Source organism: Myiozetetes cayanensis, unplaced genomic scaffold, assembly GCF_022539395.1.
Source record: "Myiozetetes cayanensis isolate MyiCay16 unplaced genomic scaffold, myiCay2020 scf1, whole genome shotgun sequence".
NCBI classification, from domain to species: domain Eukaryota; kingdom Metazoa; phylum Chordata; class Aves; order Passeriformes; family Tyrannidae; genus Myiozetetes; species Myiozetetes cayanensis.
This window is the reverse complement of record NW_026086604.1, coordinates 132,700,208-132,725,098: the sequence shown is the minus strand read 5'-3', so window position 1 is coordinate 132,725,098 and position 24,891 is coordinate 132,700,208. Positions and strand designations below refer to the sequence as shown.

The 24,891-nt window shown below is 49.4% G+C and overlaps 2 protein-coding genes across 2 annotated transcripts; both read left to right on the top strand.

Moving 5' to 3' along the window:
* Positions 1-1,558: 1,558 nt before the first annotated feature.
* On the top strand, positions 1,559-4,997 carry SKIDA1 (SKI/DACH domain containing 1). Its single transcript, XM_050325359.1, is given in 4 exon segments — positions 1,559-3,161; positions 3,164-3,233; positions 3,235-3,281; positions 3,284-4,997. Coding segments are annotated over 4 exon segments (2,469 nt in total). The 5' UTR covers positions 1,559-2,494; the 3' UTR covers positions 4,969-4,997.
* Positions 4,998-7,684: 2,687 nt separating this feature from the next.
* LOC126650420 (collagen alpha-1(I) chain-like) lies at positions 7,685-10,731 on the top strand. The gene is made up of 3 exons (XM_050335252.1): positions 7,685-7,786; positions 9,601-10,086; positions 10,354-10,731. Exons 1-3 carry the CDS (start codon positions 7,685-7,687, stop codon positions 10,729-10,731), a joined length of 966 nt encoding a protein of 321 aa, XP_050191209.1.
* The last annotated feature ends 14,160 nt before the right edge of the window (positions 10,732-24,891 follow it).

The window sequence follows — 24,891 nt, the reverse complement described above, 5'->3', positions numbered from 1 at the left end:
AAGTACATCAGGAGGAATTTTTAAACGACCTTATTGTCTCTAGCTCTAGAAAGACCACGATGATTTCTTTTTAGCGCCAGCAGCTGTTTTCTCTCGAAACTTTGCTTTCAGCCTCAGCATATACGAGGGTGCCTCTCACACGAGCGAGCAAGAGGAAGGCAAGGCTGGGGGATCCAGATGCGAGGAGAGGGAAGGCGAACTCCGCGGATGGTCTGAGCTGTGCCGAGGCATTGTTCACTGCTGCCTCTCGGTTACGTTTAAAGGCTGAAATATCACGAGATCCACTCAATGATCCTTTTCTAATTCGAGGGACAAAATGTAATTTGCTGTAGCTCTGCTCTCTCGGATGGGAATACTATCCCTAGGTTTCAAAGGGAAGAACTAGGCATCGCGGTTCGCACACACATGGATTAAGTTGAACAGCGGCGATTACATCTGCGCTGAGAGCAACAGTAGTCCAGGGCTGACTTTTCAAATCTCAGCCCTCCGAGTTAGAGGCTCTCTTGAATAGACTTCCTCCATTCCCGGATGCACTTCTCCAAATTCCCACTTCTCTCTCGAATTCCTGTGAAATTGGGGGCTCGCCTGCATTTTGCCTTGGCATGCAAAACTGCTTTTTCACAGAGTGATTATGCGCTTTCTTTTAGCTTTACCTGACGGGGTAACACCAACTCCACGCACCATATTGCCAACATGCGGAGTGGACACTGACGTTTGGGATTGAAGATTTTTAATTTTTTTTTTTCTCCGTCGATTTTTTTGCCAAGTCACAGCAATATGAGATGTCTCATTAATCTCGCGGATGTGTCTAATTCTGGATGTGCAGTGATACATAAAAGTGCTGGTGTTTGTATCCAGCGGAACACTGGATGCACGGCAGAGATTGGTGATTTTTTTTTTCGCAGCGCCTAACGTGCAAACCGCAAGCATCACGTTAACGTGACAAGGGAGAGGCAACATTTGCGAAATCCCCGTTGCTGACACTCGAATAATTTAACGTTCCTAAGAAGAGGTTAAACATTCGTGCTGCTTCTTCCAATTGATTTTAAGGGGCTGCTATAAATGGAGCATCAAAAAGCTTCGGCAGGGCTTCTCCGAGCGGAATATGCAAACTGCGAGCCAGAAGCATCCTAGCCCGATGCAATATCGTACATTGTGTGTGCCAGCACTTTTTTGTTATTACGTAAAGGCTCTTGGAAGCACCTTGGATATTTTACATTCTCCTTTCTCTGCTGGAAACAATCAGCACGCAGGAATCCTGACGTGGTCTCTGGGACTATAGGACATTCCAGCTCGTGATCCAGTACGGTTAATCGTGAAAAGTGTATACATTTCTGGCTTATCTATGCTTTGTTATGGGTCTGACGTGAGCTCACGTCCTCCTCCCCCCTCCCGCAATATTACAGGCAGAATTTCAGTTAAAAGTGTTACAGTATCACGGTTCAGGAACCCGTGATACTCACACAGCAAAAATAACCTTAGTCCCTGGCTGTAAAAAGCTAATTAAGCAGAAGAGGAAAATCAAGAGAAACTCGAAAATGTAAGTATTCCCTCTCGTTAGCAACCGAACATTTAACTTTGGAGCCTCAGAAGGGGAAATACCAGGCTGTTCTGCACGTTTTCTCTCAGCTTCATTTTCCACACAATGGAGAATAAAACGCTAGTTTAAAGCGGCTACGTTACCGAAGGATTTTCCATCGTTACGATCAGACTTACGTCCTTTAAGTTCACGGCGTGCACAAAAGAGCAACATTTGTCCAAAACAGGCTGAAAATATACGGAACGATAGGGGGGAAAAGCATACAAATCCTTCCTCGGAAGCTAGCGACGAGGAAGTCTGAGAGGGCTGAGTATGTTTGAGCTCGGATTGTTTAATAGAAAGATTTATATACTAACTGTATTATTTACTTTGGGAGGGGAGGTGGCAGTATAAGGGTATGCTAATTAGTGGGAGATTTTTTGGGGGAAGGGGTGGAATATCAATTTTTATTGCATCACCTGTCAGGAGTGTCCAATCAGCGTTGGCTTTAGGGGAATTAATTGATGAAGGTGTCTCCGGACGAGCTCACTTCACTCTGTCATTTTATTTGTAGCTAAAGCAGCGGCGGGAATAGCAGCTGCATTTCTTTTCTCTTCCTCCCTTCACATTCCATTATCATAGTTTCCAATGGAAAAGCAGGGAATGAAAGGGAACAGGTACTGATCTTCAGAAGCAACTTAGAGAAACACTTTGGCAAACCTGATTTTTAAGATTATATATTGATTGTAGCCTCACGGTATTTTTTAATTTATTTTTTTAATTTTTGTCTAAAGTTTGGCACTTCATTCACCAGGAGTAACAGCCTTTGTTATATTTTATTAGGAGGATGCCTTGAGACAAATACAGCATCTGGCTGAGGATTGTGTGTGTGTGGCTTTTTCTTTTTTTTTTTTTTCCTTTTTTTTTTCATCTCTCTCTCTCTCTGCAAATGCTGGGAATAATTTAATTCACGAAATGGGAGACCTGAAGTCGGGTTTTGAAGAGGTGGATGGCGTGAGGCTCGGCTACCTCATCATTAAAGGAAAGCAAATGTTTGCACTCTCCCAGGTTTTTACAGACCTGCTCAAAAACATCCCGCGAACTACCGTGCACAAGCGAATGGATCATTTAAAAGTAAAAAAGCATCACTGCGACTTGGAGGAGTTGAGGAAACTCAAAGCCATCAACTCCATCGCTTTCCACGCCGCCAAATGCACCCTGATCTCCAGAGAGGACGTGGAAGCCCTGTACACATCCTGCAAAACCGAACGGGTACTTAAGACGAAACGGAGGAAACTAAGCCGGGCTCTGTCTGCCGCCGACCTCCGGCCGGAGTTCGCTCCCGCCGACCCCTTCACCGGCTTCTGGAAGGAGAACAAACTTTGGCTGGGTCTGAGCGACTCTCCCCGGCCGCTGCTGCCCGTCCGGAGGAAAGCTCTGCGCCCGGGGGACACAGCCTTGCTACCGGCCGCTCATCTACCTCACATTTTTAGTAAATACACTGGCCACAGCTACCCAGAAATCGCTCGGGCGCCTTGCAAACCCCCCGTAAACTATGAAACGGCGCCGGCGGCGGGCGGCTGCGCACCCCTGCGCCCCCGCCGCCCGCCCGCCGCCGCGGCGCGGCCCCGGCTCCCGGCCGCCGGCCCCCGCCCCTGCCCGCCCGCTGCCGCCGCCGCCGCCACGGGGCGGCCGCCGCCGCCGGCACACTGGGCCCCCGGCGGCGCCCGCCGGCCCCTGGCCCTGCCCCGGCCCTGCCGGCCCGCGGCGCCCCGCGGCTGCCGCTGCCGCTGCCCCGCGGCTTCGGGCCGCCCGCCTTCGCCGAGAGCGCCAGCAGCGACTCGGAGTCCAGCTGCTGCTCGGGCCGTGCCGCCCACGACTCGGACTGCGGCTCCAGCCTCTCCAGCTCCAGCGAGGGCAGCTCGGAGGAGGAGGACGAGGAGGAGGAGGACGAGGAGGGCAGCGGCGCCTCGGACTCCAGCGAGGGCAGCTCGGAGGAGGAGGAGGAGGAGGAGGAAGAGGAGGAGGAAGAGGAGGAGGAGGAGGACAGCACCTCGGACTCCGACTCCAGCTCGGTCTCCAGCCAGGTTTCGGTGCAGAGCATCCGCTTCAGACGCACCAGCTTCTGCAGCCCGCCCGGCGTGGTCCACGCGAACTTCTTGTACCATCTGGCGGCCGCCGCCGCCCCTCGGCCCCCGGCCCCGGCCCCGGCCCCGGCGGAGCCCGGTGGGCTGCCCGCCCTCCGCGGCGCTCCCGGCGGAGTCAAACCGGAGCTGCCGGAGGAGTGGGGCCGCCCCGGCTGGGCTCCCGCCGCCCCGGCGCTGTGCTGCTCCGGCGGCCTAGGGAGCTGCTTCGCGGAGATAAGAGATGATAGGGTATCCGAGATCACATTCCCACACTCTGAATTTTCCAATAATGCCAAGAGTACTGACCTAACAATTAACTGTGTTGCAAAGGGGGCCTCTTCACCTAGCCCAAAGACAAACAATGCATTTCCACAACAAAGAATACTCAGAGAGGCAAGGAAATGCCTTCAAGCAACTACTACACACCGTGCAGATAACAATACAATAGCTGCTAGGTTCTTAAATAATGATTCTTCATCAACGGCAGCAAATTCAGAGAAAGATTCCAAAATCCCTCATTGTATTGAATTTGCCACGGATTTGCCCTCTTTACAAACTGATCCTGCGGAGGATGCTGCTTCTCCAGGGGCAGCAGCAGCAGCTGAGCTCCAGTGCACTGATACAGGCAATAAGGCATTGCCATTCCTGCACAGCATTAAAATCAAAATAGAGGACAGCAGTGCGAACGACGAGTATGAGCCTGATCTTACAACACATAAGCTAAAGTGTGAGTGCAATGATACTAAGGATGAGTTTTACAGTGTGACTGAGAGTAATAACCAGGACGCTTTATTAACAGCCAAGGAAGATTCTGCATGCACTGAGAAAGAAACCACTTCCTTAAACCCGCTGACTCAGAGTCAGGTCCTCTCATGCACTTTAGGTACTCCAAAACCTGAGGATGGGGAGTATAAATTTGGAGCAAGGGTGAGAAAAAATTACAGGACACTGGTTTTGGGAAAGCGACCTGTACTGCAGACTCCTCCAGTCAAACCAAATTTGAAATCAGCTCGAAGCCCACGTCCTACAGGTAAAATCGAGACACATGAAGGAACACTGGATGATTTTACAGTTAACAATAGACGCAAAAGGGTAGCCAGCAATGTAGCATCAGCAGTGAAAAGGCCATTTAATTTCATGGCAAATTTTCCCTGTCCACCATCACTAATTATTGGCAATGATGGGGATTTGTTGCCAGCTTATTCCTTAAACACCACTAAGGATTCCCAACCACCTCACAAGGCCCATCCTGTATGGAAATGGCAGCTGGGCGGTTCTGCAATACCTCTTCCACCTAGCCACAAATTCAGGAAATTTAATTAATAAAATAGTTTGGAAAATATTTTCTTGAACCACCTTTAACTTTCTTACTTTTTTTTTTTTTTTTTTTTTTTTTTAACTGCAGCATGGTTTGTACAAACCTATTAATGCTATACACACTTTTGGAATCCTGTTTTATCACAATGTGAAGACAGAAACCGGATTACTATTTTATTTACCATTACAACAGTGGTGGGATTTTTTTGTTATTTTGGGGTTTTTTTGGTGGTTTGTTTTTGTTTTGTTTTGTTCTGTTGCATTGGCATTTTTTATTTTATTTTATTTTGTTACATTCCACAGAGTACTTCAGGCTAAAGACTCAAGTTAAACTCAGTTATTACGGTAAAGCTGGAACACTTTACTGTTTAAATGCTAATAATGCACCAGTACCTCAATTCAACTGCTGCAAATAAATGTCAAAAGGTTGAATAATAAATATTAGAATGAGCCATTAAATTTATGCACTAGATTTCGAAAATGGAAGTCTAACTGTTAATTCAGTTAAAGTTTGTTAAGTTACATGGTTGCACAGTAAGGGTTCACTATAATTCAATGTGGCAGCAATCTACTTTTTGGGAGCTTTGTTTTCGGGTGCAGGGGTGTCTTTTTCAAAGAGCAGTTGCACTTACTCCTTTTTCTCTGGTTTGGAAAGCCTGGTGTCCGCCTGCGACCCCAGCGCTGGGAAAAGCTGCCTCATTTGAAACCAGTAAATAAATGTGGAATTCTATTTTTGGTAAAAGGGTGTCTTTTTGCTTGTACAGCCACTCTTTGCAATTGGGAAGCCTTTTTGTTTCACCCAGAGGTCTTAAATAAGGTTACTGTTACCCACTAATGTCATACTTAAGTTGTGGTCTGAACATGCCCCTTACAAACTTGCAAAGCAACTAAAATATTTGCCCGGCCAGCAGTACAATTTATGGTCCAGCCCCTCACGCTGGCTGGAGGAAATAGCAAAGCAGTAAATACAACACAGAAAGTGAAATGAGAGGCCGTAAGTGGAAAGATTACACAAAACGAGAAGACCATGTTATTCATAGCTTTTTGGCACCAAAACTCAAGCGTTTCAACCGTGTTACTCTTCCCGGTTCTATCCTCATATCTTGAAATTTGCTGTCGTGGGTTTTATTTTGTCATGCCATCCTCTCTATGTAGCAGAAACATTTCTACTGCACGTGACAATCAGAGGCAATTATCTATATTTGCACTTAATATCGAAATAGTTGAACAGGCAGACTTCTAGAGTCTAGCCCTCGGTAAGTCATGCTGGTATAATATATTGTGATGATGGAAGCAGTAAATCAAAATTATGGAAATTTGCACTGTTGAAAAGCATGCTTTAGCTTTATTTTCAATTAAAAACACTGTTTTAAAAAATCCTGATTTCAAACACTTTGAATTATTGCAGAGTTATCCGTGGTTTCCTCTCCGTTTGTAAGTTCACTGTTTTTATTTGGAGGAAATACGCTTCAAGAGGTTAACTGTTTCCCTCCCTTCCCCCCCTCCAACCTCTCGAAAAGAAAGGGAAGGAAGAAAAAAAAAGAGAGAGAAAGGCTGGAGGCCGAGGTGGAGGCAGAGCCGAGGACAGGGGAAGGTCTCTTTTGCGGGGGGAGGACGGGTACAGCAACTCTGAAAACAGCCTGAAAAGTTTGCAGTTTGAGAAAGGCAGTAATAATTGAGTTGCTGAATCAGCGGAGTTTAGGATGAATAATTGCTAGTTTCTTTCTTTAGATTAGCATTTTATTTATACTAGATCATTCACAAATTAAATTTTAAGGATTCCACTCATCGATCAATCCCGGGAGAATAATTTATCATAAATCAAAAAAGGAAAACAAAGCAACAATGTAATGTTTACTGTGTGACTCAAAGTCAACATTTCTGCTGGCAATCCACTGCCTGGGATTCAATTTTTTAATTCCTGCCTTTTGTGATGCCCTCTCCCAACCCCTCGTGTCTCCAAATATTTCAAGTAGTCACTAACTGATTTCAGCTCTGTTTACTATATCCACACCGGAGTTTTCCTCCCATTGTAAAAGGCCTAGTCTAAGAATACCTGCAGCCAAATATATTTAGAAAGAGTAAACAATTGCCTTTCAGTGGAGTTACCCTTCCCCCCTGCATGCACACGTACACACACACACACACACACACATCACTTTAAAGCTACCAATTGCAAAAGGTGCATTGCATACTCAACCGCTCTGCTGAAATTACGATGGTCATGAAAAATCTGCTTACTGAAGTTGTTCTGAGATGAATGTTTACATTCGTGTGTTTAGAGCTGCACAGATTACAGCCTTATTTCCAGAGAACTGTAAGTATGTACAAAATGTACTGCTCAGGAAAGACCCCCGCTCTGTTAGAAACCATGTCTGCTTGACAAAGGTCTTCACTTGACCAAAAAAAAAAAAAAAAAAAAAAAAAAAAGGAAAGAAAAGGAAAAAAAAAAAAAAGCCAAAAGCTACAAAAGTGCAATATGCAAACTTGAAACCTAAAATTTCGCCTTGTCAATTAAACAACGTATCACTTTCAAAGTAACTCTGTCCCCTGACCCTGTTTACTTCCAATTAGAGATATGCTGATTTGGCCAGGAATTGTAAATTACAGAGGTGCCTTTTCAGGTTCCTGAAATAATCCGGGGGAGGGGGTAGTGGTGGGAGGGGGAGAAATAAGCATAAATTTATACCAAATAGGCTCTGCAGAGTTGAGGACGTGAAATATGGCGCCCAGCCCTGCCAGCGGCCCGGGAGCTCCAGGCACCCTCGGGCATCCCCGGCAGGCTGCTCCACTTGGCTCTCCTCCGCCCAGGCAGCAGCAAACGGCAAGGAGTTAAACAGCCAAATAATTTTCACACGTGCACACCTCAGTTTAGTGCAAGCCACTAACAGGGACATTCGTGTTTTTACTGCCGCTGGAGAAATTAGCCAGGTACAATAACCACTAGGGGAAAAAAAAAAAAAATAAAGGGGGGGGATTGAAAAAATGGTATTCTCTCCAATTCTGGTAGTTTGATAACTGTTTCTGATGACATTGTAATTATTATTGCGATCAGAGTTCGTCATCATTTCAGCCTTAATCATGTGAAGTCTTATCACTGAGTTACTTAAAATAACCAATTTTCTCCCATAAAGGTAAGTTCTAATAATGAGGAAAACCCAAGGTTTTCCAAGACAGCTAGGCTACCATTTTGCTGCAATGTTTACAGGAGATAAAACTTAAAATATATTAGTAATGAATCGCCACCATTTCCCAATTCCTGGTGTACACACAAATCAACAGAATTTTCTAGAGGAAAAAGCAATTGAGGGAAGTGTGTGTACTTTACGGACTATACTGCATAGGTATTTGCCACAAGTAGAGTTCACCAGTAAATTTATTGGGAAGATTTCTGCTGCCAGATGGATGACAAAGAAAGTTTTGGACTCTGTTTAATTCTCTAGAGCATTAAAAAGGGAACACGTGTAATGCCTTCAGCAAGAGGTATATTGCCTTAAAAGATGTAACTTGCCGTTTACAGCAATTTACTTTAGGAACCGATTGTTATATAAGCTACACTTACTTGATATAGTGGGATAATCTCTTTACTGACTGTTTATTTAAAATGCCACTACTAGCAATAATGCAAAATAGTGGTAGCTGTTTTATGAAGTTTGCTGTTTAATCAATTCACATGGTGATTTTTTACATGGTCTCTGATCTCTTTACCTCTAACAGATTTAGTTGCCAATAAATTAAAGTTTCTACAGAAATGAGAGCAATGCTATCATGTTTATGTTTGTCACTGTTCACACGTGTGAGTGGTTGAGACAGAAAAGGGTAAAAAAAAGTGGCATTTTTGACACACGGTGGTACTCTGCAGGAAAATATTCTACATATGCAGTATGTTGGAGAACATGAAACACATATAACCTTGTTAATTGTGGTTTTTATGGTTAAGAGGATTGCTGGGAAGAATATGTAATGGTTCATCCTGGAATCTATTTGGTCAGCTTGGAGGTACAAAAGGAGGGCGAGTGCCTGAAAATGAAAAGCCCTGGCTAGCAAAATCAGGAGGGAAGCACTGGGATCTGTGTTGCTGAAGTCACGCTTGCAGACATTACCCATTCCCCTGGTACATGGCCCTGCAAGCCGCTGTCTAACAGCTCCGGCCTGCCCGAAAACCTTTCTGGAAGGGACAGCGAGCCGGGTTTAGGCCTTACACGTTGCATTTTTTCACTGCGCTGATATAATTATTTCCCGTGCCCTAGGCCCCTCTCTCTCCCCCTCTCCCTTTCTCTCCGAGGCGGCCTCACAAGCCCCCGCTTTAAAAGGCCCGAGATGTTTTGCATGAGGCGCTCACAATAGGGGTTGAGGGAATTGACAGTTTCAAAAACAAGGCGCCCTGTCCTTTCCAGATGCCGAGGACCCCTCTCCCGCACCATCTCTCGTTTGCTCCTCGCTGCTGGTGGCTTTACCCTTAGCATTGCAAATACACGGCAACAGCTGTGTTTGTAAACAGGGGGGAGGACGGAGGGAGCGCCGCCGGCCCCGCTCCCGCTCCGTGCGGCGCGCTGCCGCTGCCTGGAAATTACAATTAAAAAAAAAAAAAAAAAAAAAGGGGGGGGGGGGTGAAATCAAACAAATGCGGGAGCGCAGCCGGGGCCCCCGAGCGGCGGGGCGGCCCCTGCGCGGCGGGCCCGGGGCACACCGCGCCTCGGGCCGCCATCTTGCCCTGCACCGCGGAGCTTCCCCGGCTGCCTGGCCCGGCTCCCCCTCTCCCGGCCCGGCTCCCTGGCCCGGCTCCCGTGCTCCCGCCAGGGTCCCGCGGGCTGCGGGGGCGGCGCGGCGGTCTCCGGGGGTTCCCGCACTTCAAAGCGAGGCCGTGGCTCCCACCCCGCACCCCCCTCCGGCTCCTCCGCCGGGGCGTCCATCTTCCCGGGCTCTCCCGTGGTGCGGCTCTGCCGCCTCTCGCCCTGCTCGCTCCGAGCCGAGGACGAGCCAGGGGGGAAGCCCGCGGTGGTTGCGCGGGGCCCTCCTGCCAGATGCCGGGCTCGGGGCCAGGGAGCGGCCGGGGGAGGCCCGGGGCTCCGGGACCGGCCCTCCGCCCCCGCGAAGCCAGCCCGGGAGGGGACGGGGAGTGAGGTCAGGGCAGAAAGTCCAATAGGGCTGTTGGCTCTTGGGTCTAAAATGCAGCCGGGGCTGTAAAGCGTGTGAAATTACGCACCGGTCTCTTAAAGAGTGGCTAATTTATAGTAAATAGCGAGGGCTTTGTAAATGGATTTATTATGTTGTTTCTTGTTAATTGTTGAGAAAATCCCCATTGTTGAGTGTGAATGGCTTTATGGGCTAACCCGGGCCGCGCTGCAATCCCGGGGCAGTAAATGGCCGCTCCGCTAATGTGGCCCGTAGCGAGAAGCTGGACCAGCCGCGGTGACCTTTGGGCAGCGGGGCCGGACACGGACAACCCGCAGACAGGCCCTGATGAAGCCTCGTCCCTCGGCGGGGGAAGAGCCGGGCCCCCGGCCCAGAGTGACCCCCGGTGTCCCGGCCCGGGAGTCCGGGGAGCAGCGGTACGGCCCGGCCTACCGGCCCCGCCGCGGCAGCGCCCACGTGCAAGAGCCGCTCCCCGCCTTTGTTCACGGCCGCGCTGCCCCGAGTGCCCCTGTCCGCCTGCCCCGCACCGCCCCGGCCGCAGCCCGCTGCCCCTGCCCGCCGAACGGCATGTCGGCATGGCGAGGGGGGCTCCAGCGCAGCCCTGGGCCTCCCACGCCGACGTTTTCCCCTTAGACAAATAAACAGGAGCCAGCACCTTCAGCCCCTTCTCCCCCGTCCCGGAGGGGTGGGGGAGGGCATAGGAATAGGGGTGTCGCAATGAGCTTTTCCGAACTCCACAACATGCCCCCTCTTCCCTCCCTGCGGGAAGAGCCCCGCCGCTGCTCCCGGCGGTCAGAGGGACCAGGACGCGGGGACTTCCTCGCCGCTGGCACCCAAACCTCTCCCGCGTGCACGCGCCAGCATATTGTAAAATACAAATCACGATGAAATGTAAATTCTACTCTAGAAACTTATATTGAGCTATTCTCTTTCCTGAAATCTCTCCCCCTCTGATTTCGCTATTAGGAGAAATCCCCCTGGGTTTAGAGCACTTGTTCCACGGATTTCTGAACAGCCCACATCTGTTGCCTTCCCCTCTCCGGCTCGGGGCTCTGCCCCTGCTGCAGGCAGAGGAGGGCCCGGGTAACTCGGCGGGACGAAACGCGGAGGGGTCGCCGCAGCCCGGCCCTGCCCCTGGGAGCGCAGCGATTTTCCAAACTGCCTTTCAGGATCGGGATTGAATTGCAATCGTGTCAGATGCACGGCTCCCTCTTCTCCAGGACTTGTGCTCTGAGCCCTCTTCCAGGCTACATAAGTAGTGTCGGAGCTCCTAGATAGGGTTGTACAGTCCATTTCCCTCAAAACAGGATGTTTCCATCAACCTGCATTTGGTTTTCCCCAAAGAGCAGCGGAGAGTTTAGCTGGGAAACACGTCCCGGCTAAACCCTCGCCTTCAGCTGCCACTCGGGTCACTTCACATCTCTGTATTATATTTCATCCTGTCATTCTCCTTTCTCTACCTTCCAGGGCAAAAATAAATAAACTAACAAACAAACTGAGCCTTGGAAAAGCCTCTGGTGATGGTGAAGCGCGGGGCCGCCGCACCGGCAGCGCCCGGCGGAGCGGTGGGGCCGACCAGCATCTCCTCGCCTGCCGAGGCAAGGCTCGGTCCCGGACACACCCTCCGCGACCTCCCGGTTGTTTGTTGTAGGTTGTTGTTGCTCCCGGAGCAAAGCCCCCCGCTCTCCTGGACCACCTCCTGCCTGGTTGTCCCGGGAGCAGTGTGTTTGCTGGGATTTCCAGGGTCTTTGTGCGTTTGTGGAGATGCGTGTGAATGGGGCTGCGAGTGTTAAAGCTGCCACATAACCTGTGCGAACATATGTTTTATATTTACTCGCGATGCTTTTGTATTCCAGAGATTCGGGGGTAAGCTACCCGAGACAATAACAAAGCTCGAATTATTACCTAGTATAGTGCATGGGGAAAATAAATAAGTAAATAAATAAATTTTTTTTAAAGGAAAGAAAGAAAAGGGTTTGTTCTCTTCTGGAAATGCTCATTTCCATTTTCGTGGACATGACATTTTGGTAAGAGTAAATAGCAATAACGTGCTATTCCGTGTACAGTTTTCCAGACCATTTGAAAAACTTTACTCTGTCTTCTGTGGATTTTTGAAGTAGCACTTTATAAACAGAAGGATTTTCAGGTTGTTTCCCACTATGACATAATCGTCCCCGTCAAAATCTGGCTAAGTTCGCTGGAGGGAAAAAGATGTTCATGCTAAGTGATGTGGTAGGAGAAAAGAGAGAATGGCGTTTAATACGCCATATAAAATAATGTCAGATCTCCCCGGCTGTGATCTCGCAGTCTCTCTTACATTTTAGAGGAAGTTTATAAATGGTTACCTGGGGTTTACAAATTTTGCTAGTAAAATCTCATTAATTCCATTATGATTTCTGTATCCTTCTCCCGTAAAGGGGCCTGTAAAATGTAGCCATTCTACACAAGCCCTGCCATCCATCAAGTCCGTGAACATTCGTATTTCCCTATCTAGCTGCGTAGAGGACGATAAATAGAAAGGCTCTCCAGATAATCGCTGATATCTCTTGCCCTCCACCCAGAGCACTTGGCGGTGTTTGTTCCGTCCCGGAAAACCGAGCTTCTGAAACAGACTTGAAAGTAGGTGAACTGTTTAAAACACACCTGAACGTTGGAAATCTTTATGTACGTGTTTGCATTGCTCGTGGGGCAAAGAAGAGTATACTCGGCAGCAATTCCTCATCAGCGGACTTAAAAGAGTCTCCTGGCTTTACCGAGGCCTTTCTACCTCCCTCCTCCCCTCTGTAAACACGCGCGCACAGATGCAGTGGGGCTTCCCGGGAATGCTCCAGCCCGGAGCCCGGCTCCTCTGCCAGCTCCTGCCGTGCTGCTGCATTTGTTCCTCCCGTTTCCCGCAGAAGAAGGATGACACCGGGTTTAGGAAAAAGCTCTGGAGGGTAATTAAGAGTTCAGCGGCTCCCAGCCGCAACGCCGGGCACAAAAGTGAAGGATGATTTTGCTGAGGCTTCGTGTGAGCTGCTCCGGCTTCACAAAACCTGCGAGTCCGAGCCGCACTCCATGCAGAATTTACTGCTTGTATTTGGTTTAGCAACGCCGATGGCGTCTGATCATTTAGAAAGACGAACTACATAAACATCTGATAGTTTGTATTAGAATCAAGCACAGTGACAATTGCACAGAACTGGTTTTAATTTTATTCCAAAGTGTTTACACATCGACATATGGTGAATTTGTCTTCGCTGAGAAAGTTAAGAATCAGTAGCGTTAATAGCTCTGCATAGGCATGATAGCGATTAACATTTCTGCCTCTCTACCAGCCGAAGGTTTCTGACGAGGAACTCTTGGATGCTGAAAGAAAAAGGGGTTTCCAATTAGGCTAACTGGCTCTGCCTGCAAAGGTGCTCATGGTTTCCTCGCAGGCATCACCGAGTTCAGCAGGACTCGCTCTCTCTCCACTGACGGACGTGGAGAAGCAGCAGCGCCCTTGCTCCATGTTTATCTCTGTTTTGCAATGCCTTCGCTCACTAGTACCTGCAAAGCTCAGCCTGAAAGAACAGTCTGAAAGAACCGACTTGCTCCCGGCGAAAAGAGCTGTTCTGTGGTAAAGGGCTGGAGCCTGGTTCCGCCGAGCTCCGGCTGGGATGACAGCATTTCCAGGAGCCTCTCTCGCTCCCAGGGAAGCGGGAAAAGCAAATCTCCCGAGCCCACTCCCTATCCCACACTTTCTATCAAGGTGCCTCAAATCCTTTGGTGTACTCCCTGGTTTTCCCAAGGGCTGTCCAGCGACATCCAGTCGTATCAAACTGGGGTGGCAAAGACTCGATTATGCCGGGACATTTGCTATAAACGAGGATGTGCTCCCAAAGAGATCATTAAACTATATATCTCTGTATATTGAAAAAAAGAAAATCAGTTCATACACAAGAGTCATCCACATTTGCAAACGCTGCTAAAGCAGCAATTTTCCCCAACGTCGAAGAACTATTATTTTTAATTTTCAGGTGGTGCTTTACGAAGATCATGAAATCACGTAGAAACGCTAAGCCTAACCCAATCCACAGATGTCTATGCATGTCTCTAAGTCAAACAGGTCAAATATTTTTTAAAGACGCATTTACCAAGAGAAAAAAAAAAGGCATCTAAGCTGGAAACCTGTGGGGGCATAACAAAAGGAAAGAGGCCACAAAGAAATATCCCACAGTGGATTACAAGGTTATGGGACAGGTCACTATAGGAAAGTTAAACAAAAAATGAAGGGTACATTATATAAACTTCACATGATTAAGAAATAGTTAGCTCCAATGTTTTAGTTATACCTTCAGATATTTGTTGAGTTTGTTGTTCAAGTGCCTGTGAATTTATTGGGAGATTATTCAGTTAACATGCCTTTATTTACCCCTCGTTTGCTTTTCCAGATAATTAGAAAACTGACCGCAGCCTTTAATGACTGTGTATTTAATGAAGACTATGATTATTTTACACGCAGACAGATGTACAGACTGAGCTATTATAGGAGGGGACGTAGTCAGACAAGAAATAAACCCAGCTTTACAGAGAGAAGACTCTAAGACAGTAATATATTAAATATTGCAGCGATCGATTTCAATACCCTGAGTGGAGACGGGAATAAAAATTCACCCCCAAGATGAAATGATTAGGAATTCTTTGTTGTGCGAAAAATAAAGCCTTTTTTTTTTTTTCCCAGATCCTTTTTGTTCAGGTTAGAGAAGGGCCGGGCAAACATCTTTCAAGATCTCGGGTCGCGGTTTGGGATATAACTCTAGAGGTTAGCCGCATCTCAGTGGCGTTTCTCCGTGGTAAAAAGATGGGTCTTTGTCCGAAGAGAGCCGGATTAAATATCAAGCCCGGCTCCGGTGCGCGGGACAGGAGCGGCCCCCGGCAGCGGCTGCCACCCGCGGCAGGGCTGAGCACCGGGGCGCCTGGCGGGGGTGGCGAGGGGGTCCTGCAGCCGGGACCCCGGGACAGGCAGGGATGGGGCGGGTAGCGGGAGGGGAGCGGTACCGGGCCGCCCCCCGGCAGCCCTTCCGTGGCCAGGCCAATTAAAGCGGCACACAAAGCTGCGCCCCCGCCACCCTCCGCTCCCACCGCTGCCCCCAGCTCTCTCTTCCCTTTCTTCCCGCATACCTTCCCCTCCGCCCCCAGCCACAGCCCTTCTCAGCTTTAATTAATAATTAAAAGGCGGAATGAAAATTAAAGAGGGGGCAGAGGAGGAGCGAAAGCCCGCGGGAGCCCGCCTGGGCGCTGGGGTTGGGAGAGAAGGTGGCCGAGCGTCGTGCAGGGCTGCCGGTCGGGGGTTCTCCCGCACCCTCTGCACCACCTCCCTCCCCCTATTCCCCCGGGATGCCGGGGTGGCCGCCCGGCTTAAGGCTCTTGGCGGTAGGCCGGGTCTGAGGCTTGGCATAGCAGTGGCCGGGGGCTGGGGTTCGCTCCGCTCCCGCTTGGCTGCAGGGAAGAGGAATTACAGCCCAGAAAATGCGAACCTGTTGACTGCCACGTCCCGAGTGAAAGGGCCAGTAGTCTTTTACATTCCCAAACCTATGAAGTAGGGATGCCATCGCTGGGCCCCTGGATTCACCTGTCACTGCAATCACTGCCCCCGAGCACTGACAAATATTCACAATAAAAGAGTGAAAGGGTCTCTTAAGGTTCACTGATTTGTGTGTAGAACTTTGGAAAACTGCAAACAAGCGAGAAAAATTGTCCATTCTTGTGAAGGGAAATACAAGTTTGCACTTAACCGTTCAGCGACAAAACCCAAGGACTGGCCAAAGAGCCGGTGACATACACTGTAATCTCCATAACAATTTCATTTCCTCTCTTCCCTCTCTCCCTCTTTACTGGTTAGCAAAGAGGAAAATCTAAGGGTTTAATCCCGAGGAAGGCTTTCCATTTATTCCCACTGCAGGGAGAAGGGGATATTGAGAAAAGCCAACAGATCCCGAACAAAATGGAGAGGGAAGTCCTCAGGCTCCGCGCTGGGAGAGGCGGGTTGGGAGCATCCAGCCAGAGGACACATGCGAGTCAGAGTGAAATAGAAACTGGCGCTATTAAATTTCCTTTTAAGTGTGCCTTTGGATTAGTTGTACACGGAATCTAGTAATTAAGGCCCTTCTCTTTAGAGAAAACCTTTTCGGTTTCGTATTCCAGTGTCGGGCGTGATTGCTGCGTGCTCGAGAGAAAAAACATAAAGGACCAGTTTTTCTTTTGAGCGCAAAAAGTTGCTACCACATAAATGTTTTTTACTAAAGACAACATTAAACTATAGGGTATTAGCAGTAATCACCGAGGGATCTGTTTTGTACCGTCTCAGGCCTCAGAATATGCTGTTCCTATCTTACTGGGACCAGGGAAAAGCGCTTCCCGATTAAATTCTGCATTAATAGAACTTGGCAACCGGCAACAAAAACCTTGCTTAAGTGAAATGAAGAGACAAAAGGCACTTTAAATGCTGAGGTTGGGGGCTGGGGAGCTTATGCCACTAATTTTGAATGAAGACGACGTTCACGCCTGGCAGCCAGCGGCGAGCCCGTGCTCGGGCTGGGTGAGGGATAGCACTAATTCTCCTCCGTGGGCTCGCTGCGAGGCTCCGGGCAGGGCTAGCTGCCCTCCTCGTCCCTCGCCTCCCGGGACGCACCGTAGGGATCGAGAACTGGGAGATCCGCAAAAGCAACCTTTCGTCTCCCTTCTTAGGAGGGACCTCAGCTCCGCCGGCCGCGGGGGGCGCCGGGGGCTGGCGGGAGGTGGCGTGGGGGATGTCGCCACGCACTACCCGGAGCGTCCGAAATGGGGCATTTCCACGCCTTGCTCCGGGGGAAGGTTGTTTCACCCTCATTCGAGAGACGGACGGCGTTCCCCGCGGGGGCAGGCGACCTCAGAATTCCCTTCCCGATGTCCATGAGCTCTGTGCTGCCGTGCGGTGGGCTGGGAGGCAGCTCCCACGCGTGTCTGGCGCGGCGGGACGCCCGGCCCCGCGGCGAGGGTACGGAGCCTGCTCCGGCGGGGTATGCGCGGAGCGCGGAGTGCGGAGCTGGGCTGCAGCCCGTGCCGGGGCCGGCTCTGGGCGCGGAAATAGAAATGTAACATCTCCTCAGACAAATTAATTTTTGACGGATTTATGGCACGGTTTGCTTTCAGGATATTCATTGGCTTCTCCGAGCTGTAATAAAGTCCAGGGTGCAGAAGTATAAACACGCACCGTCTGCTCGGCGGAAACCCTCCAGCAGTATCTGCCAACCAAAGATCAAGACACTTTGTGCATTTTCCACAGATAATGCCCATATTCCGAATGAGTGATCAGAGAACTCCGGTATTGTTAAGTAAAATGAGAGGAAGGCGAGTGACGTGGGAGTCGAACAATGGCATTTCTGAATCAGTTTGGTTGATTGACATTTGGGGGCTTCATGACCCGAGGGAATAGGACTCATTACCGTGAATACACCAAAACATCAACCGAGATTAGAACTCTGGATCTTTTAAAAATCCCATTTCATTCTAAATTATAGTGGGAAAATACCAATTCTAAGAAAAAAGAAAGAGAGAGGGAAGAAATTACTCCTTTATGCCCCTTTAATTGCTCAAAGCCCCCAAATAGAGTAAGAAATAGCGTTAAGATTTTAGGCAGCATTTAAGAGGAGAAAATTAACTTTACAAGCTAAAAATCTTGCCGCTGACAGAACAGCGAATACGTGAAAATAGGTATTTCTGGGACTTGCAGATCTTGCGTTGAGCTGAGGTGAGAATAGACGCACGGTGCAGGAATAACTTAATAAGAAGGATATTTGACAGATTGATATGAATAACTAATTAGATATGATTCCATGCTCCTTTGCGTTTTGTATCTCAAATTTTCGGGAAAAGTACAAATAAGCTTGAGGGGAAAAAAAAGGGGCAAGTAAAAGGGTGAGGAAAAATGTGTTCAAACCAGCCTGGAGAGTCAGGAGAGGCAATCATGAGGGGTGCTGTGGGAGTCTGTTTGGAAGGGCGGCTGTCTCTGAACTAAGTCCATTTCTCACAAAATTGTGAGGGGAAATAAAAAAAAAAGTAGATAGAGTATGTGTCAGGGTAGGGTAAAGTCCCTGAGAGCTGGTCACCATCCTTCCCCGGCGGAGCAGCCCCAGCCGGAGTCGGTGGTCGTCGCAATTTGACCATCTTCAAACCCATCTCCGTATCTTTACACCGAAAACACAGTCCCTGGGTCCAGCACTGGGCCAGCGTGCCTTACAAAGAGCTGGCTCCTTCCTATTCTTCGGAAAATAAATACTCACGGGGTTCCGAAACAGGATAAGGCAGTTAACCAATGCCATTCTGAATGTGGCTGCAAGGGGAGGTTGCCCTGCTATCAAATTTTCGATCACTTATCAAAGCTGAGGATTGCCGAGGAGTCATTGCTTTGCACAATAGGAACAAGGACGGGTTTATTTATTCGGCGACCAGAAATACAAATAATGAGGACCCTGGCAATCCCACCAAATGAATTTAGTGCTTTCAGGTTAAAACACAGACACAGAAGCAAACCCGATGATTATCTAAATGTTCAATTATACATTTATTAATACGACCAGTGACTCGCAGCCGCCGCATATCCAGATATCATCTTTATACGGAGACATTTTGGCTTTAACTAATGACTGCTTTATTTTTATTATTCTCGGGAAAAATATAGGTGTCACGTCACATTAAAATTAAGATTATTTTAATTTATTTAGGCTCTTAAGCAAAAATCAGTCTAATTACATTTCGAATTACGAGAGAGAGGCGATTGAACTGATCGGGAATTCCGAACAAAGGCAGGGCGCCGGTAACATGCAGCGCCGAGCCGGAGCAAGGGGAACCTCCACGCTTCTCCCGTCTCCTTCTGCGGTTCCCCCGGGAGGGAGGAGCGGAATGGAGCGCCCGAGGGGCACGGCGGACCCGCGGCCCGGGCCCGGCCGAGCCCCGCGTGTTGCCGCGGACCGGCCGGGAAAGGCGAAACCCACGGCGCTCCCGCTCTCCTGCGCATCCCCGGGCACGGCGGGGACACACCGGGGGCTGCGGGGGCTCCGATCGGCCGGGAGGCGGCCCCGCACCTGCGCGGGGGCCCCGCGGGAGCTGCCGGTGCAGCGCAGCGTCCCCGGCCGCCGGGGGAACAAAGGCGGCGGCGGGGGGCGGCCCAGGGGGCGCCGGGCGGGCCGGGCCGAGGGGCTGCGGGGCCGTGAGGGGCTGAGAGGGGCCGTGAAGGGCTGAGAGGGGCCGTGAAGGGCCGAGAGAGGCCGAGAGAGGCCGTGAGGGGCCGCCCCGCCGCGGCCGGGCCTCGGCCCCGCCAAACACGGACCGGCAGCGCCCCCTGCAGGGCGGCGGCGGCGCAGCGGCGCCTCGGCGGCGGCCCCGCCCCTTAAAGGGGCCGGAGCTCTTAAGGTGGAACGGACGGGGTGGTGGCGGCGGCCCCTCCGCGCCTGGAGGCCCGTCCGCACCGGCGAGGAGGACGACGGACGCGTCCCGAAATACTGGAGGAGCTGCCACCGTCTCAGTCCTTGGTCCCCGCTCTCCCGTGGAGGCAATCCCAGTGTTCGCACCGCATCCGCGTGAAGCGTGCAGTGCTCTCACGGCCGTGATTATCCCGTACAGCGCTGAGCGGTTATCAGGGGCAGCGGTGCCGGGGCAGCCACCGCTATGTCTGCGGCGGAGACAAACTCGGGGGAAGTGCCGGTGGAGCTGTCCGGGCCGAACAGGCCCCTCTGACGGCGGCGGCGCTGATGACGCGCCGAACCTCGGCCCACAGTCCGCGGCGCTTCGTGCTTTGCTTCCTGGCAGGGAGATCCAGCTCCTCCCGGGGTACGATCAGACCCCGCCGCCGCGCATCATCCTCCGGGACCGGCAGCTGCTCTGGGTTCCCCGCCCGCCTTGGAGCACTGACCCCGAGTGCGGGTGAGGAAAAAAAAAAAAAAAAAAAAAAGGAAAAGAGTAGTAGAGCCCATTCACGCGGTCTTGCCCCAGGCACCAAGCTCCTGCCAGCCCCAGGTAGTTTTAACGAGGGATCCCTGCCTGCCAGGGTAGATGCTCTCCCTCGGCCCCCTGTTCCCTCCGCGTCCACGGGCACGGCGGCAGCTCCATTTCGGGGCGCCGGGGCCGCGGCCCGAGCCCTCTGTGCGTTCCAGACAGGACGTTCCCGGCAGGCTGTTTAAGCGGAGTATCCCCTCCCTGCCCTGAGACACCTGTCCCTAGAGCAAACCAAATAATGTTAATTAAGAAAAAATATATTAAAAAAAAAAGTTTTAAAGAAAGACTAAGGGGGACAATTCTCCTACACGGTGTTTTGCAGCTCCCCAGAAAGGCCGTGCGATCCCGTCGCGCCATCCCGGGGGCAACAGGGGATGGAGGCGCCATCGTGCGCACTTCTCCGTGGTCCTCTCCCCACCCATCAGCCTCACTGAGCAACTATATTATTCTGGCTCCTGGGGTTACCGAGAAGGCACGGTGACAGCCCGGACGGTCTTCCCATGGAAGTGCCGGCGCCGAGCCCCTGACGATCCGCGGGCGCGGTGCCCGCGGCGGGGCCGAACGGGCCGCGCAACTCCGCTCCGGCTTCGCGGACGCGGCGGTGAGACAAGGGACACCGGCAAACCTCGCAAGGGCCACCCCCATCCGCACCTCTTCTATGTCCGAAACGAAGCCGGAAAGACAGGAGCGGTGCCCGGGGATGGCTCTCGGCTGCGGGGGAATGCGGTCGTTGCGCTGAAAATTCAGGGCTGAACTACTCAGGTTTCCAGAACCAGGGAATGGGTTTTTTGGGTGGCTGCTGGTGGTGAAAACTAATGAAACTAATGAAGACAAATCTGCACTAGAGCTGTTCCACACAGTCCATTAGGCACGACGAGGTTTTCGTGTTTTTAGGCGATGATTTGTGAGAGCCGCGCACGGCGGTAGCTGCGGAGCGGCCCCGCCGCGCACAGGTCGGGCCCTCATGGTGCCTGGCGAGCCCGAGCCTACGGCGAGCCGGACGGAACGGCAGCGAAATGCTTTCAAAATCAAACCGATTTCCCGAGCCTCCCGCCCCGCGCCCCGCGCAGAGGAGTTGAGGGAGGGCGGCTGGCGCTGCGCGGCGCGGCCACGACCTGCCCGGCCGGCTCTTCTGGCCGCTACAGCCCAGCCGAGCTCTGAAACAAGGGGAGGGAGGGAGTGCCAGGTCCTCCGCGCTTCGCCGCCTGATTTTTTGTTTGTGCGCTTTTTTTTTTTTTTTTTTGCTTGAAGTTTATGGGGATTAGCCAAGAAATTAGTGCCGGGGTTCTCCGGGACGGAGATGATCCCCAAAATTTGGTATTAATGTGTTTAGCTTGCTGGTAGACTTTCATGGAGAAAAATAGACAAAAATCTGCACCCCGAGAAATTACCCAAGAGATCCAAATGCCGAAGAGGGGAAGTGGTGTTTTGTCCCAGGGTTCATACGCAAGTGAATAAAAAATAGTACAAGTCTTTTTATTGATCAATCTAATGTTGGAGCGGGTGGCTGTAAAATCCTGAAGGGGCAAGCTGTGCCATGAGCAAGCAACAATCCCATAGACTTCAGCGGACCGTGTCACAATAACCCATAATAACCGCTATTAAAGCGGCAGCAGCAAATCAGGTACCTTATCTCCCCTTTTCATCTAACGCATCAGAATATTCCGTCTTTCCTAGACAAAGAAGCCCTCATCCAAAGCATTTTGTTCCCCTTGACAGAATGAAACACATTTTCCTCCCCAAAGTAAACATAATGCATGTGACTAACACTGGCAGGGCCAACAGCAGGGAATTTAACTTTTAAAGAAACCGATCTCTACCCGTGATTGATGCTGTGTCTCTCTGACAACAGAGAGTGTGTAGCTAATTGCCTCTATAAACGAAAAAGATATTGCCCTCATTTTATCAAACACATTCTTTGTCCGGGGCTAAAACAAGTGTCACAGTAAATGGACGTGACTGTAGAGATTAATAGTTTCCCAACAGTGAAATCTGAATAAGAACCCCACGTTGCCAACCAGTGTCTGGTTTAAACTGGGAAGGAGGTTTACATTAATTTTTCAGGAGCAATATCCAAGGATTCCTCTATTGAGCTACAGTCCCTTGGGGGCTGCTGGACAGGTTAACCCACAGCTCCTGACACCAAGACCTCGAGGAACTCCTGGAGGCCCTTGGGACCCCTCCAGTCCTGGGGATCTCTCTGGCCCTTAGAACTTCCCTGGGCAGAGCGTTGGCCGAGGCTGCCCAAACAGGCTGGTCTTCAGGGTTCAGCTCTCCAACCCACCATCAACAAGGCATCACAAAGAAGGGTCTGCAATAGGTTTCTTTTGGGTCTCACTAATGGCAGGGCACTCCTGACTTTCTTGCAAAGGAACTTCAAATGCTTCCTTTGTTCTTTAAGAACATTTTGTTTTCTGTACAACTTGAAGGCCAACAGCCAGTATTAGGAAGAAAAAGAGAAAGCTTTACAGCAATATTTATACAAACAGGTATTTATACGAACAGGAAATTCTGTGTGAACACCCAAGAAAATAAAACTTCATCTTCAGCCAACAGGCTTCTGTAATTTTTCTCTCACAACAGCCCAGTTTATACTTTTACTCCTATCCTTTTCCTTACAAGCCCTTCCCTCAATTTTATAGCCAGGCATGATAACGATGTCCTGTTGTGCTCTCTTTTAAAAGGGTATGGAAATTTTGAAGAACATGGAAAAGAGACCCTGCCCTCCCACCCTTATGGTTTGATACCCAAAAGTGTTGTACAAGATGGTCTTGGAGCATACTCTTTTTTAAGGGACTGGATTATAACAGGAAATACCCTCAAGAGCTGGAAACGTGAGGTGCAGAAGCTCTCTTTAACCTAGTGGGGAAAGAAATAGCCTGAACAAATAGCTGGAAAGTAGAGCAAGGCAAATTCATGTCTGAAGAAAGTACACATTCATAGGATGCCGCTCAGCAAAGTAGCTCAGTCATTGTTATTGCTGGTTTTAAGCCTTCCTGGAAATTATGGTTTTGTCAGACATGAGTTAATAGACACAACACTGGGTGAAATGGGTGAAATCTAATGGACAATCTTAAACAAAATGTGTTTTTGTGGATTCACAGAATTTAACACTGGGGACCGCAGTTTCTTCTTCTCCTTAGTCCAAACTTAGTGACAGGTCAAGAAGCATGTGAAGCAAGAAGTGCAGGTATCCTGAGGCTGCTGTTCAGTAGTTTTTTATTTTCCTTCAGTCTATCTGTAGTTGCTATTGAAAAAGTACCTCCAGAGTAAAGCATCTTTGCATAATTATTTATGCATCAGGTTTAAACTCTCAAATCCATTACCCTGTATTTTTTGCTGTTTGTTTGGTGGGGTTTTTTTGTTTGATTGTTTGTTTGTTTGTTTCTCTAAGAGTTTGCCCCTTACTCCATGGAATAACAAGCACGTTCTCATTGCTGATATTTTCCCTGTTGAACCTGCCTTACAGATAGCCTGAACAGTGCAGTTATGCCTATTAGTCACAGTGCTCGGCCCTGGTGTTAGACTAATTTGGAAAGACTTCCTGCATAGCAAGAAACAGCAGGATTTGATCATAGTCAGAGATCCATTACAACATGCAGCAAGGCTCTTTAAGTAGCCCTTATCACCTGGGACATTTAAAAACTGCACTCATGAGGCATCAGTAAAAAAAACACGAAGAAACATTGCATTCAAGGGAAGACTGAGTGCTCGATCTGCTGGATCTTGTTCGTCACTGAATTCTAGGACAGTGAATAAATAATAATAATAATAAAGAAGTCTGGCAAAACAGAGAGAGAATGGACAGCAAATATTGACTCTTTAACTGCACTGTTTTGCAGAATATTAAATTAACGTTCCCGCATGATGTCCAGGCATCAATCCTGATCTCCCTGGAGTCAGTGGTGACATTTCTATTGTCTTCCATGGAAGAGGACTATTTATCTGAGGGCATCTTGATCAAAATAAACACAATGAAACAGATTGTACTTGAAAATATTTTGAACTTCCTTTTGCTTGATTTGAACAATTGCTTTGGTCCTAGGTTATTAAATCTTGACTTTACCCCAAGAGAGGTTGCTGTTGTATTACTATTCTCTTTCCTTGCTGCAGGGATAATCAAACATTTCAATAGCTTTCTGTTGACTGTGAGACTTTAGTTACTTTTAACCCTTTTTCAGCCTAGTGAAACAAAAATGTTAATGGAAACATCTCCATACAGCTCTTGGTCAATCTAAATATCAATTAGACTTTAAAAACCCTAGTGCTCTATAAACTATTAAAACCCAGGTATCTTACAGAGAGGGAAAATACCCTCATTTTGCTGCACTTTGTACTGAAAAGAAAACCACCTTGTGAAATTTGAGTGCCAGTACCTGGAAAATACACAGATGTTGATGGCATCTTCTGTTTTAAAATGCTACCTCAGAGCTCACAGCTCACATCTTGGCCTGTGACATCTCTGCAAATGACGTCTCCTTTTTTTAACAAAATGAAACATTCTGATCTTTGAGCACTACAGGAAAAAAAAATGCATCTCTTTTGGTTTACTTTGGACAGCCTTTTTTTTCTGTCTTCTTGTAACCCCTTTTTTCCCCATGAAAGCAACCCCACAGTAAGATTCACAGCTGTTTACATGAATGTCTAACTCTATTAGCTGCAAAGGGGGAGAACTACACTTAACCTGTTATTCTTTCGGTTTTAACTAATGTAGCTGCCACTGATTTTTTCCTTGGTTCACAGGACAAAAGTGAGTAGTACTGGGAAAATGTGGTTGGTTTTCCAAAAGTCTTTTTG

What these genes read in the sequence shown, in the direction of transcription:
- LOC126650420 (XM_050335252.1), top strand. Translation starts at nt 7,685, where the DNA reads ATGGCGCCCAGCCCTGCCAGCGGCCCGGGAGCTCCAGGCACCCTCGGG. An exon ending in CGCCCAGGCAGCAGCAAACG is followed by an intron (nt 7,787 to 9,600) that starts GCAAGGAGTTAA and finishes GCGGGAGCGCAG; the next exon opens with CCGGGGCCCCCGAGCGGCGG. An exon ending in GGGAGGGGACGGGGAGTGAG is followed by an intron (nt 10,087 to 10,353) that starts GTCAGGGCAGAA and finishes TGTGGCCCGTAG; the next exon opens with CGAGAAGCTGGACCAGCCGC.